The sequence below is a fragment of the Actinia tenebrosa genome, unplaced genomic scaffold, assembly GCF_029948245.1.
Source record: "Actinia tenebrosa isolate PJP-AT-01 unplaced genomic scaffold, QUT_ActTen_1.0 PGA_scaffold3__52_contigs__length_22856419, whole genome shotgun sequence".
Lineage (NCBI taxonomy): Eukaryota > Metazoa > Cnidaria > Anthozoa > Actiniaria > Actiniidae > Actinia > Actinia tenebrosa.
The window spans coordinates 20,009,830-20,032,581 of record NW_028292580.1 but is presented as its reverse complement, the minus strand read 5'-3'; the positions used below and the strand labels follow the sequence as shown (position 1 = coordinate 20,032,581).

At 44.4% G+C, this 22,752-nt stretch overlaps 1 protein-coding gene across 2 annotated transcripts; it reads left to right on the top strand.

Annotated features, from left to right (window-relative positions):
* The first annotated feature begins 633 nt into the window (after positions 1 to 633).
* On the top strand, positions 634 to 8,405 carry LOC148908857 (uncharacterized). 2 transcript variants are annotated; one of them, XR_016120848.1, is made up of 2 exons: positions 634 to 653; positions 8,126 to 8,405. XR_016120848.1 is itself a non-coding variant. In XM_089036009.1 (2 exons), the coding sequence occupies exons 1-2, from the start codon at positions 1,064 to 1,066 to the stop codon at positions 8,182 to 8,184; spliced, it is 375 nt and encodes a 124-aa protein (XP_088892135.1). In that variant the 5' UTR covers positions 792 to 1,063; the 3' UTR covers positions 8,185 to 8,405. The 2 variants fall into 2 exon arrangements, 1 of the variants encoding a protein (XP_088892135.1); XM_089036009.1 differs by lacking the exon at positions 634 to 653 and adding an exon at positions 792 to 1,379.
* Positions 8,406 to 22,752: the final 14,347 nt, after the last annotated feature.

Here is a 22,752-nt window from a genome sequence, read left to right as displayed (position 1 = left end):
GAAAAATTAAAGCTAGGGAAGTATTACAAAGCTATTCCCTATTTTTTGTCTGAAATTACCGGTAAGTCTATTCCTGAGGTTTCTGATATGAGCAGAGCCGAGTGGATGTTTTGTCAGTTGAATAAGGATATTCCTTATTACCCTGATGTAATCTATGAAATATTTTACAAAATTGACCCCAACCACCCCCTGTTAGAATGGATTCCAAGGCGACAATAACATATTACGCGTAATTCATACGATGAATTTATATTACGCGTAATAATTTGCCAAATAAGGTTATGCAAATAATTCATATTACGCGTAATAATTCGCTAAATGATTCGTATTACGCGTAATAATTCACTGAAATTATATTACGCGTAATAATTCACTGAATTTATATTACGCGTAATTTCTAGACTGACGTTCGATATGTAAATGAAATCCTGTCTCGCTTTTTTCAAAGCAGATGTTTACTGAGCAAGCTTTCTTTGAAGCTCTTCTTTCGCTTCTTGATAGATCTTTTTGCGAGATTCCTCGGAAAGATCTTTTACGACTGTTTTTTTATTTCTTATGTCCGACTTTAATTTCTCGTACTTTTCCTCTTCGGCCAGAATAAGCGAGAATTCTACGTCGTCTATCTTTCTATCACGCAAAGCCTTTGAGACAAGGTCAGTGATCGTATTTACGTTAGCCCTTGACAGAGCTATTGTCGTGTCGTGTTTTGATATTTTGCTTGACAACTGTTTCATAATGCCCGTAGCAACAGCCGAAATAATACCACAGGCTGCCCCAACGCTGGCCAAAGGAACTCCAACAATTATTCCCGGTCCAGTAAGCGAAGTAGCAACGCCGGAGCCCGTTAACACGACAGATATGGATCCTGAAGTTATCGCAATCTTATGTAGCGTACTCCGGGCTCTGACGTACTTTTTTTGGACTTTTTCATAGTGTTTCGTTTGCCCTTCCAAGTAAGCCAGGATTAGATTTACCTTATTCAAACGAAAGTTCTCGGCATTCAATTCATTAGGTAAATCAGGGTAGAGCGGAGGTGCTGATGCTATAACATCCATTATATATAATGTACGACGCTTTTGGGAATGATATACACGACAACCAAAATTACTGGAATTGGAGAGAATTTAGGAAAAGGTTTCCACATGCGGGTGCTAGTAAGTTCGAAAGAAGACCCGATGGTATTTACTATAACGGTGAAAGAATGTACAGCAATGAGGATTTAAAACCTACGCTGGTCGATCAGGTGAAGCATTTACCGGTTGTACAGCCTAATTTCCCAAGGGATTTATTAATGAACAAGGAAGATTACCCATTTTACGATGCTGAAGGTGGTGTAAACGAATTTGAAACAATGGTAACGTTCCTGAAGATTTCAGTGGGTAAGCAATCATTTGATATAGTAGTAAGGAATATCTATGGGGATACGATGTTAAAGCATACGTCAGGTAAAGAGGCCAGGGAATGGTTAGCAGGACCCAATATGCGATATTGGCCACAGCAGTTAAACTTTGCTGTCTGGGCCGCCACTAAAGGTTGTGGCGTTGCCGCGGACATGTTCCACATTTCATTTATGCGGTTTCACGTTGCCTTTACGGTTAGGAGGCTGTTGAAGGAACTTAATGTACCTTTACCGGGAGATAAGGCATTTAATCCAATGAATAATCGATATGACGCCGCAGCCCTGGAAAGGTTAATTAATGAGTTCAAACCACAGCAAAAAGATTTTCGTTACAAAGAGGGTAAGACGCATGGGCTGGGTATAGTTTACGTTTGGGGTGCCAACGGTGAGAAGCCAGCCGACTACGGACATCAAAAATACCCAAGTGGTGAGTTAGAGTTCGGTGATATGGGTGGTGATAAGAGTAATAATTCTTTAATTACCAGAATTCAATCGAACTACCTAGGCACTTGGGATCCATTCGTGTTGATGAAAGGAAAAGGTTTAAGGAACCTAGCCAGGATCAACCGCAGCATTGAAGCATTCGTGTACTGTATCTTAGGAGCGCAGGTAAATACCCGCAGCCCCATCATTGGATCCCAAGGTGCTTCGCGGGAAACACAAGAAGAATTCCTAACTTTATTTGAGTCTGCAATAATAGAAAATGACATATCCAAGTCGGTGCAGAGATATCAATTGGCGGTGCAGCAGTCTAAAGTGCGACTGGATTACGCTTTGTCGCCTGGTTGTTGGTTAATGCCGAGTAATTTGGTTATTAACACCAATTCCGTTGTGGGTTATAACAATAAGCTGCAGCGAGCTACTAAGGATATGAAGTTTGGGGTGAATGACGTGAACTCTGACATGACCAAGAGCATTCCTCACTTCGTAGAGAAACCAAAAAAAGAGGTAGAAAAACCATTAAAAAAGGTGCTGCCAAAGAAACCAGTAAAGAAGGTTATACCCGAGGAATATAACCATAACTTACTAAAAGCCGGCTTAGCAGCTGCAAGCATTGGTCTGAGTTATTATATATGGCGATGAACAACCCCTACATGGCTGAAGTAGATTGTGTTTATACGACTTACAAAGGTGAGAAAAGATACACCCAGGCGTCTTGGGTTGATGTCACGGGGATGTCTGTGAATTTGAACTACTCAGGAAAGAAGTTAATCCTTTGTAGTATTTGCATTGGCGCAAGTAGTCATGCCAACGTAGGATTTCGTTTCTGCGACGACAATGGAATACTGCAGCCCATGCGCGTAAAAGATAATAACAGGGAGCCTACGCATTTTTCCGTAGAGCCCAACCCCAGCAGCCTTGAAAATCTATCGGTTTGGACTTTTCATATGGTCGCCGATTGTCATGGGAAGGTAAAGCTGCAGATAAGAGTAGACGATACGGGGAGGGTTACGATAAATAGCATAGATGATAAAAGAGATTACGTTTATAATCACAAAACTATTAGCGCCCTTACGGTAGTTAGCCTTTAAATATATGAATAACCCACATGTAAAGGAAGATTCGTTTTTTCATTATTTAGAGGAGGAGGAGTACTCTGACGATAGCTGGCATGATACCAACCTGCAGGTGAAGGTTGGAGGTCTTGGTATTATCATATGCACTATTAACATTAGTGCATGGAATGATTGCAATGTTGGGTTTAGAATCCTTGATGAGAATGACCACCCACTACTACCCTACAGGAAAAAAAAAAAAATAAGAGGCATTTAACCCACTTCACTTTTGAGCCCACGACCACGAGCTTGGAGAACCTAACACCGGTGACTTTTCACATAATAGCTAATTGTCAACATGCGAGGCTTCAAATTCGTCCAAGCGAAACTAAAGGTATTGTTGGGATAAATACCACCTATCCGGTAGCTAGCCCCCCGGTGGATGCTGCCTGGAACCATAAGCCCATTAGTACTATGACTTTCATACCTTTAGTTTCGCATTATCAAGGCGGCGCGAATACTATCTTTACTTATCCCCAGTCGAGGACACCTCGGATTCCCGACGACGATAAGCCACCAGTAATACATAAGGATAAGATCAAACCTTCATCTTCTTTAAGAGTACCACGCCAATAGCTACTACCAAGATCCAAACGTTATTCCCCACGAACTTCAATAGTTCTCCGCCGGCCCTAAGTGCCAAGGAAACGACCGAACCCAGCAGCCCAGGCAAACCGGCTGCCATCTTTTTTCCTAATTCCGTTAGTCCATTACCTAATTTTTTTACGCCTGCGCCTGTAGCCTTAAGCGCGGTCATAATAACTCCTACTACGCTCGAAATAGCGACCGCGAATGCCAGTGGAATACCATACTTCAAAAGGGCTCTTTTTACCTTTTCCTTGGTGGTAAGCCCCAATTCTCTTTCCAGGTTTTCCTTTTGCGTATGTAATTCCGCAAGGCGCTCCTGAAGGGTTTCTACTTCCTTTTGGGCAGCTTCCCTTTCCTCTTCAGGGTGAGTTTGGTCCGCAACTACTTCCTGCTGCCGCTCTATTTGCCCCTCCAGGTCTTCGACGGCCTGTTGAAGTTGTCGTATTCGTTCCTCCGCCACTGCCTTGTCCACCATTACTTGCCTTTCTCTGTCAACAGACTCCATCAATTCTTTTCCCAAGCGCTGTAGTTCTGCGTCTTTTCCCGCCGATTCATTCAAAGCAGCCCTTAGCTGATTTCTTGCGACGCTTTTTTCTTCCAACAGCTTAGAAAGCCTAGCTCTAAAGTCTGCAATTTCGGCGACATGGCTTTCAGTTGTTAACCTACTTTGTTTCATGAATTCGTCTTCTAATTCTTCTATACGCCCCTGCAATGCTTGGTTTTCCTCCTGGACGGCATTAAAGTGACTATCGACATTACCCCCTTTCTTGGTTGCTTCGTCGAGTTGTCGCCTAAGGTCGTTGATGGTTACCTTATTTTCCTGCATTTCCTTTTGAAGTGCTTCCTTTTCAGCTTTTACCTTTTGCAAGAAGCTCACCAAGCCTCCAGTCGCGTCGCTATCTTTTGGAAGTTCTTCAAGTTGTTTGCTTTTTTCCTCTTTGACGGTCTCTAATTGGTTGAGTTTTTCCTGGCGCTCCTCTTGCAGTCTGATTGCGGATCTGAGGGCATCTTTGTAGCCAGGCTTCGAAATACCTCTAACAAAGGTCCTTTGAGCAACTTTTGTTTCCTCTTGAGTCAAAGTGCTTAGCATCGTCAAGTTGGGCGTTCCAAGCGCATTTGTGACTCCTTTTGGAAGCTGGTTGTTAAGCAGGCGGGAATTCTTCCTTTGATACAGGTTGTGCCATTTTTCTCTACCCGATTCTCTAACTTGAACCTGCCCTTTGTCTCCTATTTGGAAGTCCAAAGTAGCCAGGTTTATGTTTGGGTATCGCTCTCTTAGGTCATTGAGGAGGTCCGCTGTTAAGTCCGACCGCACGCCAAGGGATTCCATTTGTAAGTATTCTGGAATAGGTGTGTGGGGGTTCTTAGACTTACATTTATCTCTCAAGGAACGCATAGCATCGCGGGCCCTGACGCCATATTTACTCAGCAATTTATCAAAAAGGCCTCGGGGGTCTACATTGTCATCAGGAAGCAGGGTTTCATATTCTTCGTCGTTAATGTCGACTTGACCTTCTTCGGTAAGGGGATCGAAATCCGTTCCTTCTACTTCCATTATATATGATAAGCTCAAAGTTAAACCCCAATATATTACCTAAGCAGGTTGGCGGACTGAAAGCAGAACGCACCTTTCACCGGGTTACATTCACGCCTTCTAGCGCAAAGCCTGGAGAAACGCTGTACGTAGGTGTGCCTCGACTAACGGATAACCTAGTCTTAGTTCCTGGCACCTTGGCTTTAAGGTTTGATTTGACGGTGCAACCTACCGCCGCAGATGAAAGGATTATCGTTAACAACCTTGGTCGCAACATCGTCTCAAAGATGCGAGTAAAGTTTGCCGGGGAATCCCTCTTAGACTTAAACAACTATGACCTTTACACCACTTACAAAGATCTGTGGTTGACTGCATTCGAAAGGGCACAAAAGATAGAGCAGGGTATCGGTAGCGCAATATTACGTAAGGTTAGGACTCCTACCAAGACACAACCTACTGACGGCAGCGGAGAAACCGCAGTGGCAGATGCAAAGGCCATTAAGACAGCCTATGGTACTAAATACGTAATACCATTGGACTTTGAGGCTATTACCAGCCACGGAGTTTATTATCCTAGACAGTTGAGTGAGTTGCAGTTTGAAGTGACCTTAGCCAACATAACTAACATCATTGGTGGGTTAAGCACTGCGTTGTCGGGAAGTATTCCTCCATATGCCATTACCAACCTGGAATTGCAGTATGAAACCATACATTCCGAAGATCTAGCACGCAGCGCTGGCATGGAATACAGCTCCGGAAAGGCTTTCTTGTATGACCACGCGGTAATGTACAAAACCTTTAGTTTCCTGGATAAGACAGACGCGGTAATTACTCAGAGCATTAATTTACCACGTCGTAGTCTTACAGGGTTGATGTTGGTATTTATCAAACCTTATGAAGCCGGTAAGCGCGACTCTGAAGCCTTTCATAACCCCAACATCACCAACGTCGGGATTAGCATCAATGGAGTTCCAAATAAGGTGTATTCGCAGGGAATGAAGCCCTCAGACATCTACAGGGAAATAAAAAGAAAGTTTGGGGATCAAGTTGCACCCGGCGAGTTCTTTACCGATAAGTATGCATTGTGGATTGACATGCGAACCACCAACGACGAGGATTTACATGGGCAGGGATTGCGTCTGGTAAATACCCAGGACGGCATTACCCTGGAAATCAAGCGAGACTTAAACGCTAGCGCAGGTGACTCAGACAAGATCAACGCATACGTCTTTGTGGTCTCTGACGCGCAACTGAGCGTAGAAATGAATCAGCTAAAGAGTGTTGCATATTGATTCGTTCCCTTAACCAAAAAAATATCTCTTACGTATATAATGCTTCGCGTATTCAAAAACAACGACACCAAACTGCAATGCATAGTGCAAGGCGATAAACTTTATTTCAAAGCGAAGGAGGTGGCTTTGGCGTTGGGTTACGTTAACTCTAGGGACGCAGCTAGAGCACACGTCTCAGAGGAAAACAAGGTAACTTTGGGGTCTATAAAGGGTGTCAATCTGACTGACACCCTTAATGCGCAACCACATACCGTTTACATCACTGAAATGGGTCTTTATGAGTTAATATTCGGATCTGAAAAGTCCGTAGCTAAGGAGTTCAGAAAATGGGTGTTAGGCGATGTTCTCCCTACCCTCAGGAAAACAGGTAAGTATGAAATAGAGCGGCGCTTGGACAGTCCTAATAAGTTAATATTCAAAATAGAAAATGAATTTGACCTGCATAAGAAGGTCGTAAACTACATACGTCGATTCCACCCTATCCTACTGCTGGCACCAGGTCTTGGAGAACTACAGGACTCAGCTAGCAAAAGAATAGTATGTTGGCAGAAAGGTTACCAGGCAGGTCAGCCTGACATCTTAGTTCTCAATGCACATAAAAAATATAATGGGTTATGCTTGGAGTTGAAGACACCTAAGGGTAACGGCGTGTTATCCTCAAAACAAGAGGCATTACTCGCACAATACGAAGCAAATGGTTACCTAACTATGGTGTGCAATGATTACGACCTTATATGTAGGGAGATCGACCATTACGCGGAAGGCATTCGCATACCTTGTCCTTGGTGCACCAAGGCTTTTAAGACGCAGGATGCGTTAAGGACTCACCAAAGAATATTTCATAGATATAATGATAGTTGAACAGACACACTGGCGTGAATTAGTCCAAGGCATTTCATACAGAATAAAAAATTATGTTGTGTTCGAAGACATTAGCCGTTTAAGGTTGGTCTTGGAACACGACGGTAAAGAGTGCACACTGTGGGCACCGGACTGCGTGCGGTATGTCCTTCAAGGTGAGGAATTCACACACATACGCAGCTATGGTAAGGTCAGCGGTCGATGGAAGTTCGACGTTGAAAGGAAGGTAGATGCTAATCCTCTGTGTGATTAGAAGTCATCCTCATGGGCGGTTAAGTATTGGTCTGCTACGGCGGACCTCATTTTTTCTGTTATCTGGTAAGCGGATACGGTAATTAAGACGCCTCCTACGAATGCTGCGATTCGAGGAATCATATATCTTTCTCATTTTTCCAAGCCTTTCGTACCGCCAGGTAATGGTCTAAAGGACGTGGTCCGTCGTATAGACAGCACCAAATATGTTGTCCGCTCCGTTGACAGCCACAGCGATCGCAAATAGCCTCCCAGTGTTCCCTGTCCTCCCATTTAACGCCCTCAACGTCGTCAAAGCCTACAAAGGTTTGGTCAATTTCCTTCTTACGTTTTGTCAGCGCCCGGGAGGTTTCAAGGGGACAACAGCGTTCGGCTATGTCACCGTGGGTTTCGCAGGCAATACCTTCTAGGTGGTAACGGCGGCAGCGGTACTTATGCCGGTTCTCTTCAAAGAAGGGCTCATCACAGCGGCGGCAGTAGTTATTTAGACAGACTTTGTTGTCGCGGTGATATTGTAAGGCTTGGAGGGTGGACAGCTTTTGACCGCAGTCACCGCAAAGGGTGCTTATGGGACGGTATCGCAGTCGCTCCATATACATACCTTACAGATCCTCTTTGTGAACTAAAGTTCTTTGTGTTTTAGGATCTGTGGGACACCAATGCCCAACAAAGGATCCTTCGGGGAATACCTTATTACAATGAGGACAGGTGTATTTTTTCTCCTCACGAATTATGCAGTCGGCAGGTAGTTCACATGTAATGCAGTCCATATATTGAAAGGGTAACTAGAATTCCTTCCAGGCTCCTGCGCCTTAACTTCGATGTAGTATATCGGTGATGTAAGGAGATCTTAATAATATCTTATTATTCTTTCTTAGGATACGTTACGTAAAGACTTATTTTAGGGTCCTTCATATTATCCTCTTTTTATTTATTATATTACGTAATGTTAATGAGATATCATTAAAGAATAATAAGGTATCATTAAAACTAAAGGCCCTAAGAATATTAGCCTAATAACATTCAAAACATTAAGAAATAATACCCTATCATTAAAACTAAAGGCCCTAAGAATATTAGCCTAATAACATTCAAAACATTAAGAAATAATGACATTAAAACTAAAGGCCTTAAGAGACCCTACCCTATCAGCAACAACGAAGTAGGATCATTAATAAGGCATAAAGAACACCCTACTATAATGACGTGCAACGATTGCAACAAACGATTCAGTTCCTTACAGCGACTTAACTATCACACCGAAAACAAGGTCTGCTTTAAGCAACGCGCAGCAACGACATGCGAACATTGCAATAAGACCTTTACGACCAGCCAAGCTCGTTCCTACCACGTCAAAAACAAGGTCTGCTTTAAGCAACGCGCGACAGAAACGACATGCGAACATTGCAATAAGACCTTTGCTACCGCGCAAGCTTGTTCCTACCACGTCAAAAACAAAGTCTGTCGCCGAAACAACGCACACAACCTTACTTGCGAAGAATGCTACAAGGTACTAAGCTCTCCTCAAGCACTAGCATACCACATGGAACACAGAGTCTGCCTCAAATCTCTTTGCAAAAGCTGCAACGCATCCTTTGAAGATGCCTGGCACAAATACAGATGTAAACGATACGACCTTTCAGAAGTCGTCTGCGAAGAGCATGGCGACGTAGCAGAACGTTGTTGTCCAGTCGACACGGTAAGGCAATTAAACAACCAGAAAAAAGAAATAGACAACCTCTTTGTGAACTTCGACGTCACATTTGAAAAGGTCGCCTGGGAGAACGTAGACTACTGGAACGACACTTGCGATAAGTGTGGCTGCGTCAGGAAGGAACAACACTTGTGGCAGTGCTTATACGATCCATCACAAGCACGTACTTTCAGTCGCTACGCCGAAATGCGTATGAAAGATGCGCTGCTACAGAAGGCGGAAATGCTACGCCAGCAACGACGATGAGGTTCTATGGAGGATATTGAATGAAGTCCTTAACGGACTCCGCAGCCCAACCCACTATCGTTAAAACCGCACCAAACCGTTCTGCACGCTTCAGACTACACATTTCATCATACAATTCCTGCACACGCTCTTTTAACCGGTCTATCTCCTCCCTTTGTATTTCTATGGTGTCTTTTTTATCCTTTGCGCCGGCGGTAATCCTTCTTACTGCTTCCACTGGTTCCATCTATATATGAATCCAGATCACATGCCTTGTAATGCTCTGATAGTAGGACCCACCGGCTGTGGAAAGACCCAGTTCATCGTGGAGCAGCTATTAGGGCTCTTTAGATACCGCTTCGACTACATAGTGTTATTATGCCCCACCTACGTAAATAACCGCACCTGGGAAGGCATAGGAGTGAAAGATGACGACTTCTTTGTGGACATATTGGACCCTAACGAGTTATCCAGCCATTTGAAGTTTTGGCACAAACAATTCCCTAAAGATACACAGACTTTACTCATACTGGATGACATTGCCTGCGGGGACGACGTAAAAAGACGCACTTCCGAATTAGTGAAGCTCGCCTTCAGCGGCAGACATGACAACATTAGCGTTTGGTTGCTCTCGCAGCAGCTTACCAGTGTCTCTAAGCCCTTCAGGGAAAACATAGGCTCTCTCGTAGTATTTTATACTCCAAGTAAGTCTGACCTGGAAACCATCTTAAGCGACTACGGCGGTGAGATATCCAAGGAACAGTTGCATGAATACATGCGGCATTTAAAGACGCATCAACATTCCAAGATGATCTTCTCTTTGAGGTTTCCGTATTCAATAAAGATCTCAGATCTTTAACTCCTAATGTATATGGAGATTGAGCAGCTCTTAGATGAAGTCCCCACACAGTTAGACGAAAGTAACCTCAAGGAACAACTCAACATCCTTGTGTCTTCGGGGAAGTGTAAAGAAATGATAGGCAAGGAACTTACCCATGAGCAAGTTAACAAGTTGTCAGAAGAGGAAGTCAAAAAGTTCCATAAGAGGTACGAGGCTGCCCTTGCAAGTAAGACCACGGACGCCGTCGCAGACTCCGCTATCCGACTTGCGACTAAATTGCTTGGACTTGCACTGCCCATAGACGATGTGGAGCAACTGCGGAAGGACATAAGTGAGGACTATGTCATATCCCAAGAACTTAAAATAACCTGCGGGTGGTTGTCTTTGAAGTGCGGTAAGTTAATGGCAGTAGCCTCTGCGGCACTTCACGTAGCTCAGCACGTCAACTTGAAGGAGGTACTAGGTTCCTTCGGAACATCTTGGAAGGACTTCAAGAAGGATAGAGAAGTCGAAAAGGTCTTCCAGGCAGCACTTGCTGATAATCAAGTCACCTCAAGTACTTAGTCAAGTCATTATCAAGTCATTCTCAAGTACTTAGTCAAGTCGTCCTTAAGTCGTCTTAAGTACTTAGTCAAGTACTTAGTCAAGTCATTGTCAAGTACTTAGTCAAGTCATCCTTAAGTACTTAGTCAAGTCATTGTCAAGTCGTCTTAAGTACTTAGTCAAGTCATTGTCAAGTACTTAGTCAAGTCGTCTTAAGTCATTCTCAAGTACTTAGTCAAGTCATTGTCAAGTCGTCCTTAAGTACTTAATCAAGTCATCCTTAAGTCATTGTCAAGTCGCCGTCAAGTTATTATCAAGTCCTTCAAGTCCTTAGATATAAGATGAGTGGCACCGAAGAACAACCTCAGGAGGAGCAGAAGATTACCAAGCCTAAATCTGCAGGCAGAGTTGCCGCGGGAAAGAAGCTCGCGGAGATGAACAGAAAGAATAAAGCCAAAAAAGAAGAAAAGGTGGAGGACGAAAGCGAATCCTTTTGGAATCCCGGCTATGTCATCGGCGCGTTAGGAATTGCTATAGCAGCAGGCAGCTTTTACTTACAATGGCGGAATATGAAGCCAGAAGTAAAGTGGGAGGCCCCAACATATCACGCACCTGTGGAGGTCAGAAAAAACAAAATCCCTGAAATGGAATGACCTTCTCGCTTTGTAATATAATGTCGACCGCGTTGTTGAAAACTGTTGAAGAAGCAGCTATCATTACTTCCATCGTTGCGGGTATTGGTTGGGTTGGTAAGAAAGTGCTCAAAGAAGACTTTACTGAAGACCCAAGCAAGAGCTTCGCTAATTTTGCTAAGATGACCGCTGCCGTTGGCGGGGCTATCCTGCTAAAGGATTACCTACGAAAGGAAAAGTACCTGCCTAACATATAATGGTTAGCTTAGTCGCAGGTGGAGTTATTGCAGCTTTAGCATTTACAGGAGCTAATTATGGCGGTAGATATCTGGATAAATTAGTTAGCGGTGATAAAAACGCAGAATCTAACGCCGAAAGAAAAAGGCACGACTTAGCGCTGGAGAAATATCAGCGGGACGTGGCGGCTTGGAATGAAAAAAGACAAGCTTACAGGGATTGGTTGGATAATAATTACCAAGACAAAATGCAGGCGGATAAGAACTTCGAAAACACAGACTACGCCTTCAAACTTTATTCGCAGGCGCACCCAACAGTGGTGTTAAAGAAGCCTGACTTTAAGAATTACTACCAACCTTCTAAGAAACAAAAAAATAGTGAGTTGGTCTTCGTAGGAGTCGCAGGGCTGGCAGGAGGCGTGGCCTTGGCGTATCTAATATAATGATCGTCTTTTTGGAAAGCGACAAGAATGACTTTACCACTTATCTGAATCCTCCCATCCGCGCGGAAAGGGTTCGGTTGGTTAGTTGCTCTTTGTACAATTCTTGGTATAATTTAATTGATGGCTTTGTCGTTGACAATGCCGCCAAACCAAAAATACCAGATTCCCAATACACACCTATAACACTGGCTAAGGAGCTAGCAAAGCATGGATATACTCTTACCACAGGATTACCCCATGAAATGACATTTAAGAAAAATAATGGAAGCGCTAATTTGAAGGACAGTTCATTGGTAGAACTCCTGGGTCTTACTAGTACCACAATAAATAGCGGTACTACATATGATGTAAAATGGAAAGTCGCGTCCTCTTACGAAGTCTATTGCGACTTGGTCCATAGTTACAACAATGGAGAAAAGTCTTCTCTTATGTCCAAGTTTCTACCCAAAGGTAATCCATTTGACCTGGTAGAATACACCCCCATTTCGTTGAGCTATGATTTGTCTAATTTGGTAGAAAGCATAAACATCACCATTAAAGTGGACGGAGAGACGGTGGATTTTAATGGACGTAAGATCAATCTTGTTTTATCCTTCGCTTGAATCAAGCGAAGCGCGATTCTATTCATATAATGGGCCGAACTGAGGACAAACTCAAAAGGATTTACTATGGACCCGAAGGCTATTGGAAAGGAGCGTCAGCTATTAAAAAACTCGCGACCGCGGCCAGGGTATCAGATGAAACGGCTAAGAACTGGTTGAAAAAACAAACCCTCTGGCAGGTTTATCTTCCCGTGCCTAAGTACATTCCCAGGCCCAGCTTTACCGTAAATACCCCCAATGAAGTTCATCAGGCGGATTTGCTCTTCTTACCGCACGACAAGGTGAGAAGAAAGACCTATAGGTACGCTTTGACCGTAGTTGATATCGCAAGCAGATACAAGGACGCCGAACCCATAACCAGCAAGGATTCTGGGGAAGTCGCAGAAGCCCTAGGTAGGATTTATAAGCGCGTCTTGAAATGGCCTAAGCTGCTGCAAGTGGATGCGGGGACAGAGTTCATGGGCGTGGTTACTAAGACCCTGAAAGACCACGACACTAAGATTAGGAGAGCCGAAGCTGAGTACCACAGGGGTCAGAGCATCGTCGAAAGATTCAATAAGACCCTGGCCGAGCGTCTCTTTGGGTACCAGTATTGGAAAGAGCTGGAAGATCCATCCAAACGCAACAGAGAATGGACTCAGAGGCTCCCCCAGGTCATCGCGGCTTTGAACAACGAGGCGGCCAGGGCTACGGGAATAAAACCCAGAGATGCCATAAAAAAGAAACACGTGGAACACAAGTCCTACGTCAGAAGTTCGAGGGCGGTCGGACTGAAGGAAAAAAGCTACCCCGCAACATAGTGGTCAGATACCTCTATCAGCCGGGGGAACTCGAAGGTGGCAGTAAGAGAGCCACGGATCCTAACTGGTCTTGGAAACGTATGAGATTTCGAAGTCCGTCACCAAGGAAGGGCAACCCGTGTTGTATTACCTAAATGGCCCAAGTCGCGGATTTGTCAAGGAAGAGCTGCTCATAGTCCCCAAAGACTCAGAGTAGCGCAGCACCACGCGCCCGATTACACTCTAGGCATGTCAGTCTTACGTTACCTCTGCAATGCCCGCGTTTATTATTTATACGATCCACGGAGAACTGCTGATCGTCATTCGGGTCAAACCTCCATAGTAGAGGTATGTTACATTTGGCACACCTTGCCCCTTTCTTATAGACGTCGTCCGCGCAGAGGTCGAACGTCATATTTTTTTCTTCGTCGTGGCGCTTGTAGCGAAGGAGTTTCTTCGTAATGTTCTCTTTGGCTACGTCTTCTGGGGTCTTATCGTAACGCAGTTGCGGACCCCAAGCTCTTTTCAATTGCTTGGCGTATTCTACGCGGCTTACGGCGGTGTAAATTAAGTTACTCCAACACAAACGCTGGTCTATGATCCACATCGTTTCTTTTACGGTTAATCCCTGGGCACTATGTACCGTCATGCAGTAACCAAGTCTCCAATCGGGGTGGGAAGTAATCCTTTCTACGTCTTTCATTTGCACCCAGGCTTTATCGTGGGTAACTGCGTTCTCTAAAGTAATGTCAGTGCCAGGTACCCGTACGTCTCTTTTCTGCATTCTGGTATCTCGGGGCTTATAGCAAACGGGTACGAGATTAGTGGGGAATCTTTCGCGGTGAATATTTAACAGATCTTTTTGAATACGGGCCTGAGAAGCACGCTTACTACTTAAGACAACATCTTTGGGGTTCCAGGCCTGTATGAATTCCTCATAGGACTTGGCTCGTACTCTCTTACGGAGTACTTTACATTGCTGAGCGTCTGTAAGGCCCCTTAGTTCCGCTTTGAGGTTCCTTACTTGATCCTTGCTACGGTAATCGGTGTTAATTTCCTCTGCGTAATCTACCATTCCTTTTAACCATTCGTGGGGCATTTCCCCTGCTATTGGGGGTGGCTGGCAAGGATCTCCTGCGAAGATTACCTGGCACTTACCTTTTAGGAAGTCTACGAACTCTTTTAGGATTTCTAAGGGCACAGTACAGATTTCATCCCATAAGATCACAGGAGGAATATCATGAATAGCTTCTGGGACCCATTTAGTGCCATTCCAACGAAAGAAACTGTGGTAAGTTTGTGCTTCAAAGCCCTTAGCGGCGAGTTCGCGTTCTAAACGATGTGTAGGAGTTAATACGGTTACTTTAGGGAATAGTTGCAGGACTCTGGTAGTCTTACCACTGCCTCCTGTTCCGTAAAGATAAGAGAAGCGGTGGTAAGAAATGGGGTCTGTGACACTTGGTAATGGTTCCTCAGTCGGGGTTACCGTTCCTTTAGTATGATTACCGTCGTAGGTTACTCTTGCTCGCCAGGCCTTTATCTCTTCGTCCTTGACCCTCCATTGCCCGCTTTCTGCTAATTCGTCGTCGGTGTAGAACTCTTGCATCTTTTCGAGCACTGCAGGTTTGACGTACAAAGAGTCAGTAGCTACTCTTGGAATGTCTTCCTTGTCAAACCGCAGCAACATCGCTAAGAGATTAATGTGGGCGTAAGCTAACATGCTAGCACGCAGATGGTAATACTGCGGTCTGTGGTCTTGATAGTAACACAAGGCATTCCATTGTTGCAGGGAATCTGTGAAATGATCCCACTTCTCTACTGACACCATTGAACCTTGGTCGTGAGCTCGTTGCACGAGGAAGCTTAATTCTCCTTTATCTGTGATTAAGCGGCGTTGCATGTGCTTCTCCCCTTCCTTTGCGCCCTGAGTGAACTTACCAATAACTATGCGGGCGGTAGCATTGTCTTCTGGCAACCATTTGGTAAACTCCCGGCGACATAATATTGCCTCATGAGCAGTGTACGTAAGGAGTTTCCGTTCTTCAAGGAACTTTAATAGCGGCACAGGGATCCATTCCTTTTCTTGCAGATGCTTCCCATACCACGCGTAAATTATGGGATGTAATCCCTCCTTTAGCTTCCAGCTGGTCAATCTAACGAATCCTGTTGCTGGGGCATCGTACGTACCATCCAAAGCTACCCTAAAGAATTGGCTGCCCGGATGTCCGTAACGGTCATAATACTCTTTACAATCTCCTAGGCCTTTGAAAGACGCAGGGTAACAATGTTTCATATCCAGCGAGACATACTCGTCCTCGTCGTATTCCATATTCCAAAGACCTCCGTGACCATGTTCTATGCAGGCTTTTGGAATTGGAAGGTCGCTAGGAGTCGGCTTCCAGCCATTACGCTTCTTTGCGGCTAAGAAGTCCAGGGAACGAGAACTTAATACTTCGGGAAAATCTTCACCCAGGTCTTCACAAACGCTGTCTATCTTCAGCTGTTCCATTTCGGGTCTATACAAAGTACCGTCTTGTGTCATAAATTGCCTACCTTCTGCGTCCATTAACCAGATGGAATTCTCATGAACCAAGTCTGCTAACGGAGATACTTTGTAGACTGAGGTCTTAACCTTCTTAGGAAACCTTAGTTCCCGCCAAGCGTGCCCATTATGTTGGTAGATAACAATAGGAGCTCCTCTACCTCCATATTTGTGAGTCCCAGAGTAAATAAACCCGTCTGTGATATCTTTAACGTGTATACGCCGCTCTAATGCCACTTCCAACTTCTTAATATTGGCTATGGTTCCTCCAGTCTTGCGGGTAGAATGCTCCCACTTTCGAATGGCTTCTCGGCGCTTTAAGGTTAACTTACCACCACGGGAAGCATCTTCAAAGAATTCCCGGACTAACTTACCAACACAATTACCAGGATGTCGCATTGGTTGTAACTTCTTTACATCTGGCGTGGGCATTTCATACGCCCCGTAAATTACCACTGTAACAGGGTAAGCAACCTCATAGAATAACATGTCAATTCCTTCTAATGCTCCCGGGTTGGTAGCCTTACTTAAGACGAACAGGTTCTTTTTACCAGACGCTCTAATGGGATTGCGGCCCCTTTCAATAATCCATTCCCCGTCCAGATACTTTATAAAGGTCAACTCCAAACGGTAATTACCTTCGGGCATTAGGTCGATTATCTGTTCTGCTCTTTCCTGCGTCATAGTCTCATCCGTATTACCTTCCATAAATGTCGTAAAGGCAAAGTCTGCGTCTAACCTGTCCAGAACCTGGGTTCTAAGTTTGCGCACAGTCTTGTTCTTGATACTTTTGATGGTATCCATTATATATGAAGTATTTTATACTTCGTTTGCAGTACCCAACAGAGCAGCAGTAAGGGACACACCGCGGAATTTCCGTAAATCTGCTGTACCCGCGTTCGTAATTTCCCGGGTAAAACCCGCAAATATACGGCATCAATCGCGAGTCCCCCTTACTGCTGCTGAGGCACATAATAAAGATCCCAATGGGTCAAACTTTCCAAAAGTTACTGAATAGTTTGGCATATTATGTTTGAGGGTCATTTCGTGTGGTAATCCCGTGGTGAGAGTATAACCGCGCTTGGCGAGGTCCTTAGCAAGGGTGATTGGTGTGTAATGTCCATCGGGCAGCATTACGCCTTGATAATTGCCGCTGCCTTTATGCTCAGTGACCAGGCCCCCAATTAAATTATACCAAGAGTTATACAACGAGCAACTTATGAGCCTAACCTTATGGGCTTTGATGGGAGGATTCAAGTAAGTGGTAAAGTTATTCTTATCGCTTTCCAAAAAGACGATCATATATTTCAGGAAACACAGTTTCCTTCTAGAAGCAAGCTACGCTTGCTGAATTAGACTAAATACGCCAAAGCTACGCCTCCGGCCAGCCCTGCAACTCCTACAAATACCAGCTCATTGTCTTTTTGTTTCTTAGAAGGCTGGTAGTAATTCTTGAACTGGGGCCTTTTTAACCCCGTTAATGCCGCGGGGTGTGCTTGCGCATAACGTTTAAAGGCGTAGTCTGTATTTTCAAAGTTCTTATCCGCCTGCATTTTGTCTTGGTAATTCTTGTCCAACCAATCCCTGTAAGCTTGTATTTTTTCATTCCAAGCTGCCACGTCCCTTTGATATTTCTCCAGTGCTAAGTCGTGTCTCTTCCTTTCGGCGGCCAAATTTCCGCTGCGATCAACTCTAACTAATCTATCCAAATATTGACCACCATAATTAGCTCCAGTGAATGCTAAAGCTGCAATGACTCCGCCTGCAAGCAAGGTAGCCATTTATACATTAGGAATGTACTTTTCCTTCTGTAGGTAATTCTTTGCCATGATAGCCCCGCCTACGGCAGCGGTCATCTTAGCAAAATTAGCAAAGCTCTTGCTTGGGTCTTCAGTAAAGTCTTCTTTGAGCACTTTCTTACCTACCCAACCAATACCCGCAACGATGGAAGTAATAATAGCTGCTTCTTCAACAGTTTTCAATAACGCGGTTGACATTATATTACGGAGCGAGAAGGTTATTCCATCACGGGTATTTTGCTTCTAGGCTCCTGCGTCACATGTACGGGTTCTACCTTTGGCTTCGTAGCCCGCCATTGTAAGTAGAGGCTGCCTGCAGCCAAAACGACTCCTAATGCGCCGATGACATACCCAGGATTGATAAAGGATTCCTCTTCTTTTCCCTCCTCCTTCTCTTCTTTTTTGGCTTTGTTCTTCCTGTTCATCTCTGCGAGCTTCTTACCGGCAGCGACTCTGCCTGGAGATTTAGCCTTGGTGATCTTTTGCTCGGGTTCCTCCGCCTTCGATTCGGCTTCACTCATTTATACTAAGGACTTGAAGGACTTGACAAGTAACTTAAGGATGACTTGAGAATGACTTGAGTAAGTACTTGTGGCGACTTAACTAAGTACTTGAGGCGACCTGGGTAATTCCTGAGGATGACTTAAGTAAGTACTTAAGAAGGACTTGAGGCGACTTGATCAGGTACCTCAGCAAGTGCCGCCTGGAAGACCTTTTCAACGTTTTTGTCTTTCTTGAAGTCCTTCCAAGACATCGTAAGTTCCTTCAAGTCGACATGCTGAGCTACGTGAAGTGCTGCAGAGGCGACTGCCATTAACTTACCGCACTTCAAAGACAACCAGCCACATGTTATCTTAAGTTCTTGAGCAATGACATAGTCCTCGCTTATGTCCTTCTGTAGTTGCTCCACGTCGTCTATGGGCAGCGCAAGTCCAAGTAATTTAGTGGCAAGTCGGATAGCGGAGTCTGCTACGGCGTCCGTGGTCTTACTTGTAAGGGCGGCCTCGTACCTCTTATGGAATTTCTTAACTTCCTCTTCCGACAACTTATTAACCTGCTCATGGGTAAGTTCCTTGCCTATCATTTCCTTGCACTTCCCAGAAGACACAAGGATGTTAAGTTGTTCCTTAAGGTTACTTTCATCTAACTGTGTGGGGACTTCTATCAACTGCTCAATCTCCATATATGTTAACGTCATACGGAAACCTCAAAGAGAAGATCATCTTGGAATGTTGGTGCGTCTTTAGATGCCGCATGTATTCATGCAACTGTTCCTTGGATATCTCGCCGCCATAGTCGCTTAAGATGGTTTCCAGGTCAGACTTGCTCGGAGTATAAAATACGACAAGTGAACCTATGTTTTCCCTAAAAGGCTTGGAGACACTGGTAAGCTGCTGCGAGAGCAACCAAACGCTAATATTGTCGTGTCTGCCGCTAAAGGCGAGCGTCACTAATTCGGAGGTGCGTCTCTTTACGTCATCCCCGCAGGCAATGTCATCCAGTATGAGGAGTGTCTGTGTATCTTTAGGGAATTGTTTGTGCCAAAACTTCAAATGTCCAGATAACTCATTGGGGTCTACGATATCTACAAAGAAGTCGTCATCTTTCGCGCCTACGCCCGTCCAGGTGCGGTTATTCACGTAGGTGGGGCAAAGTAGCACGATATAGTCGAAACGGTATCTAAAGGGTCCTAATAGCTGCTCTACCACGAATTGGGTCTTTCCGCAGCCGGTGGGTCCTACTATCAGAGCGTTACAAGGCATGTGATCTGGGTTCATTTATATCCCTTCTTTCGAAGTGAACTTGTTCCCTGATATATATGGAGCCTACGGAAGCAGTGCAGAGAATCGTTAACGACGTCAAAGATAAGAGAGACACCATCGAAATGCAAAGGGAGGAGATCAATCGATTAAAAGAGCGCGTGCAGGAGTTGTACGATGAAATGTGTGGTCTGAAGCGCGCGGAAAGGTTTGGTGCGCTGTTAACGATGGCCTCATGGGCTAAGGAATCCGTTAAGGACTTTATGAAGTATCCCATATAAGGCTTATTAAATTCTTATTACATATGGAGTGCGTGCGATGTAATAAAGCAGCAGGTAGGGGGACTCGCGGCCACCCCCCGGAATTACATGGGTATTCCCCGCGCTCACGTACGTGCGTCGGCCGCGTGTATTACCCGTAAGATCGTTCTGGGTATTACCTGCGTAATTCGATTCGAAAAGCCCTCTACGGGTTTTACTGGTGCCCCACATTACTAAGTTAAAATATTTGTCTTATATACGATGCATGAATGTAAAGAATTTGTTTATGACTTCTGTGTAAAGTGCTTGAAACCCAAGTTTGTACCTACTAAGTCAAATAAGTATATTTGTTGTGGTAAGAAAATGCAAATAGAAGATGACACGTCAGCGCAGTGTTACGAGTGTGGTAAGAACATTCGTAATGCCGTACCAAATGCTACCAGAGAGCAATATTACGCCAATGGAGGTCGTAAGAAAACGCCTTATAAGAGAATAAAATACTTTAGGGACTGGATGAGTCACATCCAAGGTTATCGACCGGTATATTTAGACAACGAAGTAAAGAAGAAAATCATAGACCACTTAGAAGAGCCAACCCCACAAAGTCTACGGAAAACGCTGAAAAAATTAAAGCTAGGGAAATATTACAAAGCTATTCCCTATCTTTTATCTGAAATTACCGGTAAGTCTATTCCCGAGGTTTCTGATATGACAAAAGCCGAGTGGATGTTTTGTCGGCTGGATAAGGATATTCCTTATTACCCTGACGTAATTTACGAAATATTTTACGAAATCGACCCCAACCACCCCCTATTAGGATGGATTCCGAGAAAATAAAAATGCAAAACTGGCGTTTATTTTGCCAGAAACCCCACTGGGGAATGCATCGCGCAGAACACCAAGCTATCCCCAGTGGGGTTTTTTGCATTTTGGGCTTACGGGGCTTATTTCATCCCGCGCCAGAGGCCCTCTAGTACATACACATATATCTTTCTTACGACCCACCAGAGGGTGAACTCCGGACAGCGTCCCGAGACACCCCCTGACTTTTCCAATCGCGAAACCCGCCATCGCGGGGTTGAATCGCACTTTCTATCTTTTCCACCCCTCCCCCCACGGTTGCTGTGAGTGGGGGAGACTTTTTTTTTTTCACTCACAGCAACCGGTCCAAATGCGTCTACAGCGAGGCTTGAACTCGGGACTTTAGGCCTCCCCAGCTCCAAAGTCCACGATCACAAGCGAACGCCAGACACATCTGGACGCTTATGTATGTGAAAATTATTATATTTATGTCTTACACTCTAATTTGCATATGAACCAGACAGCCGGCGTTCAATATGCAAATAGAATCCTGTTTCGCTCTTTTCAAAGCAGATGTTTACTGAGCCAGCTTTCTTTGAAGCTCTTCTTTTGCCTCCTGGTAGATCTTTTTGCGAGATTCCTCGGAAAGATCTTTTACGACTGTTTTTTTATTCCTTATGTCCGACTTTAATTTCTCGTATTTGTCTTCTTCGGCCAGAATAAGCGAGAATTCTACGTCGTCTATCTTTCTGTCACGCAAAGCCTTTGAGACAACATCGGTAATTGTATTTACTTTAGCCCTTGACAGAGCTATTGTCGTGTCATGCTTGAATATTTTGCTTGACAACTGTTTCATAATACCCGTAGCAGCAGCAGAAATAATACCACAGGCTGCCCCAACGCCGGCCAAAGGAACTCCAACGATTATTCCCGGCCCAGTAAGCGAAGTAACAACGCCGGAGCCCGTTAACACAAGGGATATGGATCCTGAAGTTATCGCAATCTTATGTAGCGTACTCCGGGCTCTGACGTATTTCTTCCTAACTTTTTCGTAGTGTTTTGTCTGCCCTTCCAAGTAAGCCAGGATTAAATTTGTTTTATTCAGACGAAAGTTTTCAGCGTTTAATTCGTTAGGTTCCTTAGGAAGTTCAGGATAAAGTGGAGGTGCTGATGGTATAACATCCATTATATATACTAATGTACGACGCTTTTGGGAATGATATTGAGGAGCAGCCACATCATGACAACCGGGATTACTGGAATTGGAGAGCATTTAGGAAGATGTTTCCACATGCAGACCCTAGTAAGTTCGAAAGAAGGCCCGATGGTATTTACTATAACGGCTCTAGGATGTACAGCAATGCGGACTTGAGTCCTAAGCCTAAGATTTTGCCACCTGCAAAGCCTAACTTCCCTGCGAATTTGTTGGCAACAACGGAGAATTACCCATTTTACGACAATAAAGGCGGATCAAGCAAATTTGCTGAAATGGTGACTAACTTGGAAATTGATGTAGGTTCTGGAATGTTTAAGACGAAAGTTAGTGACATCTTTAGATTCACTAAGGTAAGGTTTACTTCCAAAAAGATGGTCGATAAATGGTTATCAGTAGGAGAAATGGGGCATTGGCCAATGCAATTGAACTTTGCTGTTTGGGCTGCAACCAAGGGGTGTGGGATAGCGGCCGACATGTTTGACATTTCGTTCTTGAGATTTCACGTAGCGTTTACGATGCGTAGGATATTGAAGGAGTTGGGTGTGCCACTACCAGGAGAAACGGCGTTTAGTGAATTGAGTAATGCGTATGATAAGACGGCATTTGAGCGCTTGAAGAACGAGTTTAAGCTTAAGGATCAAAGCTTTCGTTATAAGGACACCGGTAGGGAAGGTATGGGAGTGGGTTACTACATTTGGGATGGTAAGCTTACGGAGGTATCGAAGAGAAACATACCGTATTTTAAGTTTGCCGACGATGGAGGTTCATCGTCTAAGAATAACCTACTTTATTACGTACAAAATAAAGACGATTGTTGGGCGCCATTCTTTGCCGCAAAGGGCATTGGTTTGAAGAACCTTGCTAGGATTAACCGCAG

Bases quoted from the DNA above. Each gene is read 5' to 3' on its own strand.
- LOC148908857 (XM_089036009.1), top strand. From the start codon at position 1,064: ATGTACGACGCTTTTGGGAATGATATACACGACAACCAAAATTACTGG. The intron at 1,380-8,125 runs GTAAGCAATCAT...TTTGTGTTTTAG, and splicing joins GTTCCTGAAGATTTCAGTGG to GATCTGTGGGACACCAATGC.